The sequence below is a fragment of the Lissotriton vulgaris genome, chromosome 5 (assembly GCF_964263255.1).
Source record: "Lissotriton vulgaris chromosome 5, aLisVul1.2, whole genome shotgun sequence".
Taxonomy (NCBI): Eukaryota; Metazoa; Chordata; class Amphibia; order Caudata; family Salamandridae; genus Lissotriton; species Lissotriton vulgaris.
This window is the reverse complement of record NC_141693.1, coordinates 114568235-114584756: the sequence shown is the minus strand read 5'-3', so window position 1 is coordinate 114584756 and position 16522 is coordinate 114568235. Positions and strand designations below refer to the sequence as shown.

Below are 16522 nucleotides of genomic sequence, written 5' to 3'. Positions count from 1 at the left end.
GCTACTATTCGTAGGCCCGCTCCCGGTACAAAAAATGCCTAAAGACACTTCTGCACCTGTCGCCCCTGGCTCGTCGAGAAGAGGACCATAACGTGTATTTGTAAAGCGCACGTTCAACCGTAGGCATCTCAGCACTGAATAACAGATGTGTATTGGTACCCAACTTAATGGTACTCATTTTATTGACCTCCGATGGATGAAAGGCTGAGTGGACCCACCGGGATTTGAACATGTGACCATGAGGTTGAACACAGGCCCCTGCAGTGGAAGCATTAGTCCACTGAGCCACCAGACCTGCCCAAAGGTGTCCCCGAGCACTGACACTTCTGAGGACCCCCAAATCAAAGCCAGCAGCCCCTTTACGCGAAGACCGATCCCCTTAGACTAACATTACACACTCAACTCTGTATTGCCCCTCGGCACCAGCTGACCCAGTGCTGCCCGGTGTGAACTCTTGGTGCTGCCTTGGACCTAGCTCCATACTCACCTGAAGTCCAGGAGACTGGTCTCGTAAGTCGCTGTACTCTACCTGTATGCTGTCTTTTTCCTCCCATAGGATAACATTGCAGTCTCTGAAAAATGCACCGTCAACGTTTAAAACGTATAAGTATTTCTCTTGCAAAATGTGCTTACCTGCAGTCCCCTGTCCACTAGTAAGGGGAAACCTGGACTCCTTGCATGACATACCTATTTTTGGTATATCATATAAAGAGCCAGCTTCCTACATGAATCATGTAGGATATACATTTTCAGTGCTCTACAATGTTTTTGGGGCTCTCACTTCAGCCAGATTCATGTTATTTCTTCCACCACCACTTTCAGGTTTAGACACTGCACCTATTCGAACAAGTAAGGCTTTGCCTTGCTCGTTTGTAGCCTTCGGGCCATTGTCAGGCAGCTCAAGTAGCCAGATGCCCTCTGCTTACGGTGAGACTGTTATAAAACAACAAAACTTGTTTTTATGTGAAAGGACCCATATTCGGATTCACAGATATAATTTAGTACCAATTTCAGGCACACTATTGTTTTCCACCTGTTTCGCAACCTACGTGCATTGTACCATCGAGAAGCTGCCTCATCCTCCAATCAATAGCACTTCAGTTTTCCAAATCACGTATTTATTCAAAGGACTTAAGAGGTTCATTCAAAAGTGGCTGCTGTCAATGTACAATATGAGCCTGTGCTTGTTGCACAGCATATAAAACTAACAAGGAAAGACTTTGAAATTTAACTGAGTGGTTATTCTTAGTGTGCCGCTACATAGGATAAACCAAATAAACATTCTCACTTCAAGCCACAAAAAATGACATCGGCATCTGATAGATATAATTTAATAAGATTTCTGAAAATAAAACTGTGCGTTATTCACAAAACTGCAACAATACACACTTAAAAATGTTCTACTGTACATGACACTGGTTTGGCATACAAGTGAATATATACAGAAACATATGACTGGAAATTCGGTAGCAAACTAACCAGAAGCGAATCAAGGCACAGGGATACATGTAAGTTCAGTGCTCACCAGAAACACATTTAAACAGCAGTATTACCTTGCAGATGGTGAGAAAAATATTGACCTTCAGACAAAACCAAGACATGGACATTTAATAGGTCTTCCGGTACTTGATTAGATGTTGAAAATATTTACATTTTTTCATAATCACTCTTAACAGGCAAATCCCGGATAAGCTTTCAGGCCATTTGCTTGAGTCAAGGTCACCAGGCATGCCATAGCAGCAGTACACCTGCTAAAATTCAGAGCAGGGATTTATCAAAGCCTTGAACTGGGGTTATATACACGGAATCTAACTTCTTATGCTCACATGTAACCACCTCCTAAATATCCAGCCAACAGTTCAATTCTTTTAGCTTCTATGATATTCATTTACATTGACTTTTCCCCTTCATATATGCGGCCATGCCAACTATCCATCTTAAGATCTGGTCAGATGGCATCCCAACAATCCACAATTTCCCAGTTTAGATATTTTTGCAAATGGAGAATTACATTTTAATCCTCAACAAAGGCAACATCTGCAGGCTCAAACGTGCTCTAGTGTCAGAAGAACACACAAAAGAAATACTTCAAGGTGGAGTGCAAAGAAAAATGACGTGCCAAAGAAAGAGTTCTTCCTGAATGGATCGAAACATTTAAATAGTGAAAGAATTCACCTACTTGTGATAGTTCTCTCATACAACTCATCCTGGAAGAGATAAATTCAGACAGGTTGTAAGTTGTTGAATATGCCTATGAGCAAACATCTTCAGGAATTACCACCACCTTCACCTGGTTCCAAAGAAACCAACCGGTTGCTCCACAGGGTAAAAAAAAAAAAAAGCCTTCTGAGGAGTGGTGTGGAATATTCTGCAAAGACGATGATACCGTTTAACACTGGCTACGTTACAATTCAGAAAAGAAAACAACTGGACCAATGTTGAATATCGAAAAGCCTAATAGTAGTCAAGTCCAAAATTTTAAAAGAAAAGGAAAGAAATACAGATACAGACCTGAAGCAGCTGGCTAAAGAATATGCCTTGCTTAAATTAGGTACTCCAACCATGATGGAAAGAACACAAGCTGCGCTCCTAGCTATGAGCCACAAACTGCACAAAAGGAGCTGCAAAAGCACTGGCTCTAAAAGCAGGACGTAAATGTAGTAAGGGTGTAATCCATACACTCTGCGTCCATTTTCTATACAAGATTAGAGATGCAACCTTATCTCCGACAACTAACACACATAGAAAAATACCTTTTCATGAAGGCAGGTGTAAATTAGCAGCGCAAAGCAAGCTTGGAAGAAAAGGGGTTACTTCAAAACGCCCTACAAGAGCAAACATTATAAATAGCCAACCCTCTTTTTCCTTCACTCCACTTGTATGAAGGGGCAAGGAAGGGCAGAACCAGATCCAGTGCAGAGATCAGAAGCTATTTGGGAAATAACGAGCAACTGCTGACTGACCACAGAACTAAGGCAACACCAGTTGCTCAATAGATGAAATAAAGCACGCGAATGACTGCTAACAGAAGAATATGTGAATAAAAACAATGGCGACTGAAGGATATATTTCTAAAGAAATATAATGTAGCTTCCAGGACAGCTGGCAAAGCTAAAGTATTCTGCATTCAAAGATTTCAAAGATATATAGTAAGACAGTGTGTAAGAAACTCCTTTGATAAGAGAAGTGGCCAATTCAGGAAAAAGGACCATGTCACAATGAAGTATATCCCCCTCCCACTGAACAGTCTTCTTTACCAAAGGCCCGCTACAGCCTAGCAAATGCGCTCCTCGTTCCCAATTTTCTGCCATGCTAATCATGCCACAAAGAAGCTTCTACCCCCTTTTTTTAACTATCCTAAAGACGGACAGCAGAATAAAGCATCCCTAGAGAACTGATAACACACTCAAATGACACTGCCAAAAGCTATTGGTTCTCTTCCTTTGCATTTCAGATTTGTTTTTTTATAAGTACCCTCTAAATTCTTTTAAGTAATATTCTTTGTACTTTTGTGTTCTTGCATAAAGGAATTAAAGCTGAAAATGCTAATTAAAAGAAACTCTTCGAAGGGAAAACCTGATTTAAAAATTAATTGGCAATGAAACATACTGTTCTAACCTTCCTCTTTGTACTGACGCTTTATGTCACAAAAGTAGTCAAAACAGTGAGTGCTATCCTTGTGGAGTGATTAGAAGGTTAATAAATACCAGTTTGATGGCTCACGCTTGTGGCTTGGCAGCACTTCTAATGGCAGAAGGTGCAGACGGCTAAGAACGCCACAGAGGAAACTGGGGAAAACGGACCAGCCCTTTCCCTACTAGACTAATATGCAACCCTCCTGTGCATCACATATTCTAATGTAGATACTGATTTGGTACATAAGTTTAGAAAGTGTGTGCATACTTCTATACATGAAAATGACGTTTGTATGACGCATGTATCAATCCCTCCTGGCATGTTTTGCATGTACCAGGCCCTCCTGGCACCACAGTTTAACGTTATATTCGTTCGTCGCCTGGTTCTTTTGAACCTTTGGAAAGGAAGAAATCTTTTTTTTTTTTAGAATTTGGTTCACTAGTAAATGGGATGCAAAAGCATGGATAATTTGGGTCGAAGTTTCAATCAATATCCATAGCACTCTGTGTAGGCTTCATAAAAACTATGTTAGAACCCTTGTGAGGAAACAATACTTGGCTTCAGTAGTGCAAGCTTTGGGAGGCACCAGTGAGAGGCTGCAGAACCAGAGACACGGTTACAGAAAAAATGAAATGAGTGTAAAATAATTCTACAAATACAAAATCTCTACAAAATCAAAGGCAAAATATTCCCCATATATGTGCATATATTTTAGATGTTTCTTGTATTACTAGATCAGTGATGACCCCATGTAAATGTTTTTCTTTTGTGTATAAAAAACACTTCTAAACTATTCTCCTAGGATCCCACAAGTTTCCTCTGCATATTTACATTATGTTTTTCCTGGTAATGAATATTGCAAAACGAAGGAGAAAAAAATATATATACTTTAATACTCTGGTTCTGTACAGTATAATTTTATCGGAATAGTCGGTATGTCCTAGGTAGTTTGCCATCTCTGCTGGTAAGTGCTGTCTGTATGTGATCATAATCTGGCAGTTCTGTTAGATCTCCCAAAGCAGCAACGGCCGGTTTGTTGCGCAGCATCTTTGTAGCAACCCTCGCAATGTCACCAGATGTCACCAAACCTAGAGAAAGAAAAATAATTTAAACTTCGGAATTGATCAAAATATCCATACGAGGTACAGAAGCAACGCTGTGAGATAACTATTCAAGATTATACTAAAGCAATGGTGAGAAAACTAAACCATGTTGTACACCTCTTCCTGCATCCCACAATTCACAGCAGAGCATTATTAGATAGCCTTAATAACCCTCAGCAAATTGCTGCAGGTGGCTGATCAATGGAGCCTCAGTTTGCTCACATTGGTCCACTTCTTGAGTAAATGAACTTGCCACCAGTTGAACCGTGCATCGTGTGTCTTGGGTCCAACTCCACCAGGCATTAAAACTAAAGCTGCAGTATCTGAGGCATAAAACTGCCAATCACTGTTTTTCCCAGGGCTTCACTCAACTGCATGGTCTCAAAAGACATTGAAAAAGAACAATTCCTTCGCTCATGTTTGAGCAGTTCCACAAGAGTTCTTATTTTCAAAAGCACAACAAACAATACAAAGGATAAACTCACTGCAAACCCAGTCGAAGTTCTAGTGATTCACCAGCTGCATAAGCTGTGACCAAACACTATTTTTGTTTTGTTTTTATGCGAGCGGATAGAGATCTGGTGCCAAGGCAATAAAGTGCAATAACAAACAAACAAATGTATAACATGCACCTACAGACTTTGTCTCCATGCTCAATATCCAGCTTTCCTCTAGCACGACATCTCATAAATGAATCTACTGCACAGTAATGCAAAGAAAAGACAAAAAACTACAACCAGAGAAGTAATCACAGCACTTACTGATCAGGTTGCACAGTTCATCTGGCAGTTTCCTTCCGCCGGTCGCTAGCACTTGCCTTCCTACGTCCTCAAAAATCACTGGCCGGGACTCCAGGTTCATCATCAGCATCGACTTCAGCTGAGTTTTTGCTCGCTCCAGTTCAACCTTCAGTTAAAGATAAAAAAACAGTATATGTTCAGTCGAGAGTTCCGGGCCTATAGCAAGGTCAGGCCAAACTTGGTAGTCTTGTAAGCCTGAACTCTAAAGATTTTGTTATGGTGAAAAGCCTTTCACCATTTATGCAGCATTAGCAGTTATTGTGATCATGGCATCAAGGCACCGCATGTCACACCTAGAGAATCAATTTTAAATTCACCCATAGCTTTCCTCCGTGGGAGCTCTAGAAGGGTAAGCTGTGGTCATCTCTTTGAGGGTCCTTTAAGAAGTACCAAACAATCCAGTATGGTAATGTATGTTTCGCCTCTAAATGTACTTCCATTGGGTATCGCCCAGGGTAGTAATGTATGTGCTGGAGTCATCCATGCTAAAGCATTTGGGGCTGCAGGAAGAGTTTTTTTTCCCCCAACCCTCTCACTATAGATTTTTACAGGAAGGAGGACAGTAGAGAGGGGCTGAGATAAACAGAGTCATAGTGAAGATTTGAAATAAACTACACATTTTAGAACCAAGAAAACTTAAACCTAAATTGTGTTCAACTATGTTGATGCAAGACCCAGGGGCGGCTCCTCCATTTGGGCGGAGGAGCGTCGCCTGACTGCTTTCTCGCATTGCGAGAAGCAGAAACATAAAAGGCGAAAACGCAGTAGAAAGGCTTGGTTAGTGGCGGGCAGGTCGGTGAGGAGTGGCTAGCCCAATGTTGTGGGCGTTGACTGTTAGGTCAGCCCCAGGGCCGACCAAACCAGTCATGCACACTCCCCCGTTTTCTGCATGCAGGCTGCATGGAGAAAACCGCCTCCCCATAGACGCCTGTGCAGTCGGCGTCCCAGCCAATCCTAATGCTGCCATTGCAGCGTTGTAATTGGCTTAGGGGAGGTGAGGGAGGCTGCCTGTACGCCAGGACGATAATGTGGGTCTCGAGCGCAGAAGGTAAGTTTTTTATTTTTATTTAAAAATTACCCCCCTCCCCGCGTGACCCCTGCCTCCCCCTACCCACGAGTCAAGCCAGCCACAACTGGAAAGACCATATATTCTATTTTACCTTAGAATGATCTCTCTTCTTCTCCAAAACCCCCCATTTCTGCCCACTTTATTAATTCCGCTCCCACTTAGTTTTTTGTTTTCAGTATTCTACAGCTGCTTTAGGGATAGTAACAGTCAGAGACAGCCAGACACACCTAGATGACTGGAGTGATTCTCAACCCGCTCCCATCTAAGTGCATGAGTCAAAAGTCAAACACAAACTGTTGGGAGTATCAAATTCCCCACAATCTCTTTGTTCCTTTTTCAGAGATAATGTGAAAGAAGCCAGGCGGCAGTTAGCACTCACATGTAAAACAAGGATTGGCACAGCAAATCGATCTCGCCTACGAGAGCTATTGGTTTTGGCAATGTTTTGTACACATGCTGGACAGCAGTGTGGCTGCTTTTTTTTAAAAATTATTATTATTTATGACTCCACAGCAGCAAAATAGCACATACAAAGGAGAAAAACAAAGATAAGCAAAAGATAACATTTACATAGAACTAATTCAAAATTCAAAATAATCACGAAAAGATCCCCAAATACTGATACCAATCTGGCGTTTTTTAAAACCTTTAACAGCAAATAAGCTCCATTCTAAATTATATAAAATTATACATTTTAGCCCGCCAAAACTCAAATACAAGGGGATCTTTATGCAACCACTTACTGGCAATGCAAAGGCGAGCAACAGTCCTAGAGAAAAATATCAATTGTCGGTGCCTATGTAATTCAGTCACATGGTTATTAGCAGGGAGTATCCCTAGTAGCATAGTTACGAGAGTAATTGTCAGCCGAGCATTCATAACAAAAGACAAAAATTTCTCTATATCCGAAATAAATCTAAGTAATTTACAACATCTAAAAAAAATGTGTAAACTATCAGCATTATCATCCCGCATCAAAAACACTTTCCATCAAACCCAATTCCCCATTTAGACATTTGTGCGGGGGTACAATATAAATCAAATATTATTTTAAAAAATTGTACCTTCAGATTGGCTGACATTAATATCTTCCTAGAGCTCGCTATAATCTTATCCATACAGATGTTCTGTTCTCCCAATGTCATAGACCATTTTGCATTATATTTATCAAGATCATCTGGTTTATATGACAATAATAGCCGATGTAACACACCTATTTTCTCCTGTCTTCTAACTATCTCTATAAGGAGAATGGGGTGCAAAATTAACTTTTTTTTCCGAGCTAAAAAGTCCCTAATCAGTAGAAATTAAAAACACTGCGATTTAGATAAATCACATTGTTTAACTAATTCATCAACAGATTTACACATCCCCCAGAAGAGAAAAAGTCCCCTAATTTAGTAATACCTTTCATTCTCCAGCCAATGACTATACTGTCCCCAAACATAGAGGGTAAGATCTTTACAGCATTCAGGGGGTGCAATATGATATTTTCCCGAGTGGGTTAATTTTTTTAAATTCTTTTCCATACTTTATACGCACTATGCAAAACTTTAAACTGCGTACTCATGAAATAACTCCTCATCAATTTCTCTGAATAAGCACGGTCTAGTAATTGGACCCATAAAAATTTCAAAAATCGTTGGAGAAGTGACTCTGGTCATAGCGCCCTCTCCCGTGAATGGAGCCCACATTTTTAGCAAAAAACATGTATAAAAGTATAAAGCAAAATCTGGTATGGCTAAACTCCCTCTCTCGACTGGAAGTGTCATAAATCGCATTGCGCGTCTGGGCCTGCCCAGAGTCCAGATAAACTTGCCACACATCGATTGAAGATGTTGTAGCCTGGCGCTTGTCACTTCCAAAGAAACTGAACGAAATATACATAAAACCTTGGGTAAAATATTCATTTTTATGATATTACTACGACCAATTAACGTGAAGTGCAAGCGCCCCCATTTATCTAATGATTCTCTAACGCTCTGAAGCAATGAATTCCAGTTCGCATCCATCACCTCAGCCATGGAAGATCGTATTTGAATGCCCAGGTAGGTCACTTCCTTCACTACTCTAGCATCTGTCCATGCGATTTTATCTGAGCACAAAATTTGAGTTTTTGCCACATTAAGTTTATACCCAGATGTTTGGCTGAACACTGTCGCTAATCGTTCTCTCTCTACTATTGCTAGAGAGGGATCTGCCGTATCACAGCTATGAGAAGACAGAACATTGATAATCATGTACCACAAAAGGAGGTATACAAGAATTATGAGCTAATTGTTCTACAAAAGGATTAATATAAAGCGTAAATAAAAGGGGGGAGCAAGGGCAGCCTTGCCTAGTACCCCTGGATATAGAGACCGCCTCAGATAATAAACCCATAGCGGAAATTTTAGCAGTGGGAGTAATGTAAAGTGCCTGCAACGTTGTTATAAATAGATTACCAAATCCACTCCGATGCATCAATTGCCAGAGATAGTTCCATTCCACACGATCGAACGCTTTCTACGCGTCTAATAAAATCAAACCTAAGTCCCACTTTTCAATGCATGCAATATCGAACAGTGTTATTACTTTATTAACGTGAGTAACCATTCCTCGCTGAGGTATGAAACCATGTTGGTTTAGAGAGACTAATGAAGTCATTACTTTGGATAACCAGTTTGCCAGGATCTTAGAGTAAATCTTACCATCACAATTTAGTAGCGAGATCGGGCGATATGATCCGACCAAATCAGGTTCTCCTTGAGGATGCCGAGAGAGACGCCGAGTTTGTACTAAGCCGCAGTTTACCGGATACGGATCCTGATTAATACGGACGGTATTCCTTTCCTGCACTGGGGACGAGTCACATCTTACCAAGAAAACGAGTGGTCTCCCCCCCCCCCCAGTCCAGCATCCGGATCGTTTCGCCATACCCCCTCTGGGGATATTGGACTTTACTTTCCAAGATTGAAAATTCCTATATCTTTGATATGAGCACTATCCAACACTGATATATATCAGGTTGTCCGCCCCCTACCCCCACTTTCGTCCTGATGAAGACCTACTTGCAAGGACTTCACTAATTCCTGCTTTACCTGGGTCGAAACGTCGACTCCCCCACATCAACACACAGCTCCAATCTACCCATATTCTTCCATTCTATGGACAATGGGGCATGTGTATTATGAACTTTGAGTTGATTTATGTTCTCCCTATTGTCTGTTTTTTGACATGTGAATTCATATATATGTGTGAATAATACGCATTTTTACTGTCACTATCCCTTCCTACACCACCCTCACTACTGCACGTCCCCCTTACCCCCAGGGGCACTGTTACAACTGTAATTTGTGTTATTGACTACTTTCCCCTATAATGTGAATTAAACATTATAGCTGGTAATTTTGGTTTCATTGAGTATATTTAGATTGTTTTTACTAATACGTCTTTCCCACTGGGACCCCTTCCTCTTAACGCTATACACCCAGGTCCCAGTGACTCTATTGGGTTTACCCTCTCCTTTTGTACCGCAGTTTATGATAAGGCACAACTTAGGATTGAGTCGCTCCCCCTGAGAACTTTTACTAGTAAATGGCGTGGGCAGTCTAATGAGTTCTGCCCCTGGTGCATGGTCCAAAAAGAGTCAATAGGCCATGTTCTCTTTGCTTGCCTTGAAAACTCAGCACCCCGGAGAAAATGGCTAGAACCGATTTGTATAAATATGAGAACACGGGAGGGGTTGGAGGCACTATGGCTATTACGGACCAATACATCAGACCCAGTGGCCATAGCAGTGGCAACATTTCTGGGGTGGTCTTGGATCATCAGAGCTAAGCACCCATCAGTCAGATAGTTGATCACCTGTTTTAATATTGATGTTACGTATTTTCTGACGTCTTTAAATTTAATAATGTTTTATCCATTGTACATATGCATCTTTGTATGTCGTCTGTAGTAGACCTACCTTGAGAAGCATTGTGCTTGGGATTTAATTTTTATTCAGAAATTCTTAATGTTATGAAGACTGTTTAAATAATATTATTTATTGCATCACTGTGTTAAGTTTAGAGCAGAGTTTTTAATGTCTGTCTTTTAAAATAAAATACTTTGAAATAAAGACTTATGAACTGAACTGATGAGACACATCACACTTTTAGGATCTGAAACAATTGAAGTTTATTGAACAACTCCGTGGCAGCCTCCCCGCAACAACTGCCAGCAATGCAATTGCCAACACTAAATGTTCCCATATGATGTAAACACATTGTAAGTGACGTAAGAACATTACAGAAAGAGTTTCCTGTGCTTGTCGTGAGAGCTCCCGCCCCCAGTCCAAATTGTGCAGCACAGGTAGCAGGCAGAATTGATAAGAAGCATGGTCCGAGGGGTGCATGGCTGATGTCAGTGCTCCGGTCCGGTGCCAGGGTGCCTCAGTCTGGCTCTGGCCGGAGCTGCCGCCTCTCAATCAAGGCTGAGGTTATATGAGGCTGCGGCCTGCACTGAGCTCCCGCAGGTGAATATCAATGTACGGCCGTCGACACTGTCCGTCAGCACAGCTTGCCATGGAGGGGGAGGGAGTGCGGGGGGGCACGGAGTCCAGAGCAGCTCCTTTAATATGATGATCGCGCACAGCGCCTCTGCTGCCAAAGCGCGCCCGGCGCTATCGCTGGCAGAGCACGCCTGGCGCTAGCAGCGTAGAGGTCACACTGCCGGGAAATACAGCGGGGTAGATGCATTAGTTATCGACCGGAGCCGGCAAGCCTGCCACCAGCAGCACAGCTTGCCATGGAGGGGGAGGGAGTGCGGGGGGCACGGAGTCCAGAGCAGCTTCTTTAATATGATGATCGCGCACAGCGCCTCTGCTGCCAAAGCGCGCCCGGCGCTATCGCTGGCAGAGCACACCTGGCGCTAGCAGCGTAGACGTCACACTGCCGGGAAATACAGCGGGGTAGATGCATTAGTTATCGACCGGAGACGGCAAGCCTGCCACCAGGGCCCCCGAGAAGCACACACTAGAGCTTTACTTCAAGTATGTCTCGGCCAATTCACGACTGCTGAGGCGCTAAAAGTACGCAAGGTCGTCCTTCACGCACCCGCAGCCACGGTTGGGTCACCTTTAGATAGCAAGACGTGTGCGTGCGGAAAACTGCCGTGGGGCGGGACTTCCGTTTCCTGCTGGAAGCCCGCGCCCACGGATTGGCTGGCTAGGCGAGGAGCAGTGGTGACCGAGGGAGAGCCCCGCGGTGGCGGCTGAACTCCGGAGTTGCAGCGATGCGGTAAGGAAGGGGGGGGCGTGGGGGGTGCGCGCGTGTGTAGCTGTGCGTGTGCATGTATATGTGTGGCTGTGTGTCTGTTAGCTGTGCGTGTGTATATGTGTCCCGATGCATTGTGCCTGCGTGGGTGTATGTGTGTGAGCGCGCATGCGTGAGTGCGGCTGTGTGTGGTTGAGAGAGGCTGCGAATGCGAGGCAGGGGATGTGCACGGCACCGTGCGCGCCCTCGAGGAGGAATCTGAGACAGCAGAGGCGCGTGCCCGAACGCGGTCTCAGATTCCCCCGAAAGCGCTGACAATAGGTCCTTCGCTGACGCTCGACCTAAAAAGCATTTTCAATGCAATAGGTCTCGCATTTGTGAGAGTTTGAGCTATTGGCATTGTAAATGGCAAGGCCTTTTATTTATGTATTTTGAAAGCCTGCAAGTGTGTGTAAATATGCACTTTGTACTTGTAGTCTTTGCTTACGAAATGCACGTCTGGCAGTAAAACGGGCACAGTTACTGACAACCTTGCTTCTCGTAAGCAACTACTACTATAAGTACAAAGTGTGTGTTTATGCACTGATTGCAGGTTTTCAGTACACATAAATAAAAGGCATTGTCATTTACAATGCCAATAGCTCAAACTCTCGCAAATGCGAGGCCTATTGCATTAAAAGCAATTTTCTTAGAGAACAGGAAGCAATTTTAAGTCACCCTTTGCCCAGATCCCGCCAAGTCTCAGAGGAGAGGCCCAATGATGATGCCAATGACCTCAAGTACGCCATTTGTCATAATATACTACTGAAGAAAGTGGTAAGTGAAGGCCTTACTATTATTTGTACCTAATGAAGAGGCTCTAAACATCTCCGAGAATGGTGTGGGTGCACTCCCTATGATCAGCTTTAAGTTGAGCTTTGGATGCAGAGTGCACCTGGTGTGAAGACTGGTCTACCTCCCTCCTTTGCTTTAAAAAAAATATTTATTAAGTAAGATAGGAGGTTTGCTTTCAGTTAAAAATGAATAAATAACTCCAGCTGAAACAGCATGGGACACTGGAAAGAACATGACCTTAGCATAACGCCCCCATGCAACAGCCCTGACCCTGGGATTGAAACCTGTAGGAAGGTGCATATCTGACTATATGGTTACCCAAACTTTTTGCCTAGTGTTTAGCTAGTTTTTGACTTAGTAGGCCTGGGATCCTGCTATTCAGGGCCCCAGGCTATCTGCTCTCACTGTAAAATGGACTCCATGTACTTTAGGTACATATCCAATTGGGATTGGGTCACCTTTGTACCATAGGTACTCAGAGCATAGGTGCATCCAAGGACTACCAGGGGCTGCAGCATGAATTATGCCACCCCTGGCTGGCCATCCAAACTGACACCACAGGCTGAACACTCCGCTTGGGCAAGGTGGTGTAATCACCCCTTGCTTAGATATAGTATTCCTATATCTACCCTTATATATAGATACATATATACCTATAAGTCACTCCTATGGCAGGCCTTGACAATCCTGAAGGCAGAGTGCTTCTTGGTTTTATGTGAGATGGTGCTCTAGCATGAGCTGAGCCCGTCTGCAGCTTTCGGAACCATGTCCTTATAGCTGTTCTAGGATATAGCCATACCATATATTCTTAAGTGCATTATAATCCTCGCGGTTAATGCAAACTTTGGTTTGGCTTTATCAAAACATGTCGTGTAAGGTGTCAAACACTTTGGAAAACTACCCCCCGCCAGTCCTGAAAGAAACTCTGAAACGAAACTCTTGGACCTTCGACGTTCCACATCGATTAGAAGACTGAAGACATCTCCCTTGAGGTCAAGGAGTAACCACCATGTGCAAACAGGCACCACCAGTAACTTGCTGGTTTGCTTGTCGACGCTCCTGCCGGAACCCGAAGACGCAGCGACTCAGGAACTGGACTTCCAGACTTCTCCGACTCCGCTCCACATCCACAGCAAAGCTGAGACCCGTGGCGGACACGAGAGACGTGGGACCGGACGTCCTAGACTACTTGCTTTTTGCTGACCGTGCCGCTTCAGAGGTACCCTCGAAGTTGTGCATTGGGGTTTGAGAAGCCCTAGACCTGAGCAGCATTTGCACCGAAGCCCAGCCCTCCACAATCCACGAGTGCCGTGTGGGGCCCGCTCCTGCATTTCAGCTCAACAGGACTTCCTGGTTGCTAGCCCGTTGGCTAGTGACCCCTACGAAGACGAATCTTTGAATCAACAACACTTGCCTGGTTGCTCCAGTCTTGCTTCAGCTTCCCTGTGAAGGAGAAGCGCTCCACACCTTGCTGGTCTGAACAGAAGCTCATCTTCACTTCCTGCGTGGGTTGCGGTTAGCAAGGCTTGTTGGGTCCAATCCGGATACCGACACCGCAGTCGCCTAGATCCTTCGTGGGACAGCTCGTATCCAGCGCCTGGTCGTCGTCAACGCCTCCTGGTCCACGTGGCTGCAGAGACAAGCTTCACCTCTTCACCTGATTGCATCTCGACATTGCCTGGTTCCTTCCTGGTCACTGACTAGTGACCCAGACTCTGTCCCCTCTGATTTCAGATTCTTCTCGACTCCGATCCACCTTTGGAGCCACTTGAACACTTTCCTCCTGGTCACCTGCAGCACTTTCTTGCAGCTCTCCATAGGATTCAGCGACGAAACCAGACACGAAAGAACACCTATGCACCCGGCTTCCCTGGGTGAGGTAACTGGAGTACTCCGGTGCTCCCGTGGGTATTAACTATCCAAGTCTTCTGGTTTAACAGGGTTTTCCCGTAGTCCACCCGGAAGTGTCCAAAATCTACTACTTTGTAACTTTTATGTTCCCATTCTATCTCTATGGTAACTTGCGTGTGTGTTCAGACACTGCACACGCATCCTGTGGGACTCCTACTTCCTAACCTTTGGTTGTCCAGTGTAGCCTCAGCGATTCTCTAGGCCCTAGGCCTATTCACCTTTCCTGAAGTGGTTCTTATACCACTTACTCCGTATATGGTTCGTGAGGCCCCTAGGGCGGAATTGTATTTGTGCAACTTATAGTATGCTTAATGAGTAACTTTTAACGTATCTCGAACTCTGACCTCATAAAGAGTGCAGAGGGGTTGTGTTAGTAATATATACATATATATTTGATATATATACCTTGTGTGGTGTCCTTTCATTTGATATTCAAGGGATTATTATTGGTAAAACAGCTGGCTTCACATGCTCTCTGAAGTTTTAGCCTAAGACTAAGATAGCTGGTCTATAACGTTGACTTTACAACTCTCACCATAAGGGTTGTTTGGACTGATACAGGGTGCCCACTAGAATAGTGGACTTCATATACCAGGCCAACTTCTCACATTGGTGTGCAGCGGTTGGGATAAGAGCTTGCTGTTTGTTTTACCATATTATACAATCTTAAGATATCATTTGAAAGATCACATTAAGGTACCTAGAGGTACATATAATTCAAGTCTTAAATACTAAGTTCTACTGAACTTAGTTAATGTAGAGCAAAGAGCCTAGGGCACCCTGACTACAACACCTAGAGAGGTTTAGTAGGTGCACACATCAGACCTCACTAGAACATGTCTCGGAGAGCAGAACCAAGTGGATCTCTCCCAGTGGAGGTAGATCCTTTTAGGATCCCTTCCAGATGATACCCTAACCTTCCATGATTTGAGTCACTTGTGCACATCTAGGAGGTTAAAACAGGGTTCAAACCCTACCCTCAAGCACCTGATAGAAGTACTAGAAGAGTATAATGTGATTAGAGCATCTAACCAAGGTCCTTCAGGCAGTACAGGGGAGGGTCATCCATCAACAGAAGATTTCCCTGATGAAAATCTAGGGGGGATGGGAGAATGATGATGGATGATGATGGATGATGATGATGACGACGACGACGACGACACTGATCAGGTCCAAGTAGCAGAACTTAACCAGATCAACCTAAACCTTTATGGGGATGGAGGAGGCATAGCCCCATCCAGGCCCCCAAGCAGGCTTAACCATGAGCCCAGAAGGAGGAGATCCCTTTGCAGGGAATCTCACCACTCTGGTGACTCAATAGGGTCAGGTGCATCTGCTCTCAGGAGAATGACCTCCCCTGAGAGAAGAGAACATCTAGCTAGGATGATAGAAGTCAATCTTAGGATCAAGAGGCAGGAAATGGCACTTGCAAAAGAAACCTTGGCTCTTGAGAGAGAGAAAGAATTGTGTGGACCAGAGTCCACTGGTGGCAGCACTACCCCTAGAAGTAGGGAAGGGTCATATGACCATAAAAACCTAAGTAAGATTGTACCTCCCTACAAGAGTGGGGATGACATCCCCACAAGTGGATAACTGCTTTGGAGAGGGCCTGTAAAGTACAACAGGTCCCCCAGAGTCAGTGGGCAGCTATACTATGGCTCTCCTTTACAGATGAAGGCAGAGATAAGCTCCTTACAGTTAGTGAGAAGGATGCTGATAACTACCAAGTCCTGAGGAGTGCTCTGATAGAAGGGTTTGGCTTAACCACTGAGCAGTATAGGTTGCTGTTAGGATACCCAGAAGTTACAGACTCAGGACTAGACTGATTTTGTAGATTGTGCTACTAAGGCTCTGGAGGGCTGGTTATTGAGAAGCAAAATACATGACTATACAGGATTGTATAATTTGATTATGAGGGAGCAGATCCTTAGT

The 16522-nt window shown here is 43.9% G+C and overlaps 1 protein-coding gene across 2 annotated transcripts in view; it reads right to left on the bottom strand.

Moving 5' to 3' along the window:
- Nucleotides 1–1317: 1317 nt before the first annotated feature.
- The window catches only part of PMPCA (peptidase, mitochondrial processing subunit alpha), a 127075-nt gene continuing 111870 nt past the window's right edge, over nucleotides 1318–16522 (bottom strand). Inside the window, exons 12-14 of one of the 2 annotated variants that reach the window (XR_015295859.1) lie at nucleotides 5501–5645; nucleotides 3577–4724; nucleotides 1318–3435 (exon numbers count right to left, since the gene is read on the bottom strand). Coding sequence is in view for 1 of the 2 variants with exons in the window: in XM_086921026.1 (XP_086777152.1) it covers nucleotides 4555–4724; nucleotides 5501–5645 (315 nt within the window). In the remaining variant the exon portion in view is untranslated. Of the gene's footprint in view, nucleotides 4725–5500; nucleotides 5646–16522 lie in introns of both variants that reach the window. The other variant, XM_086921026.1, reaches the window with a different exon arrangement.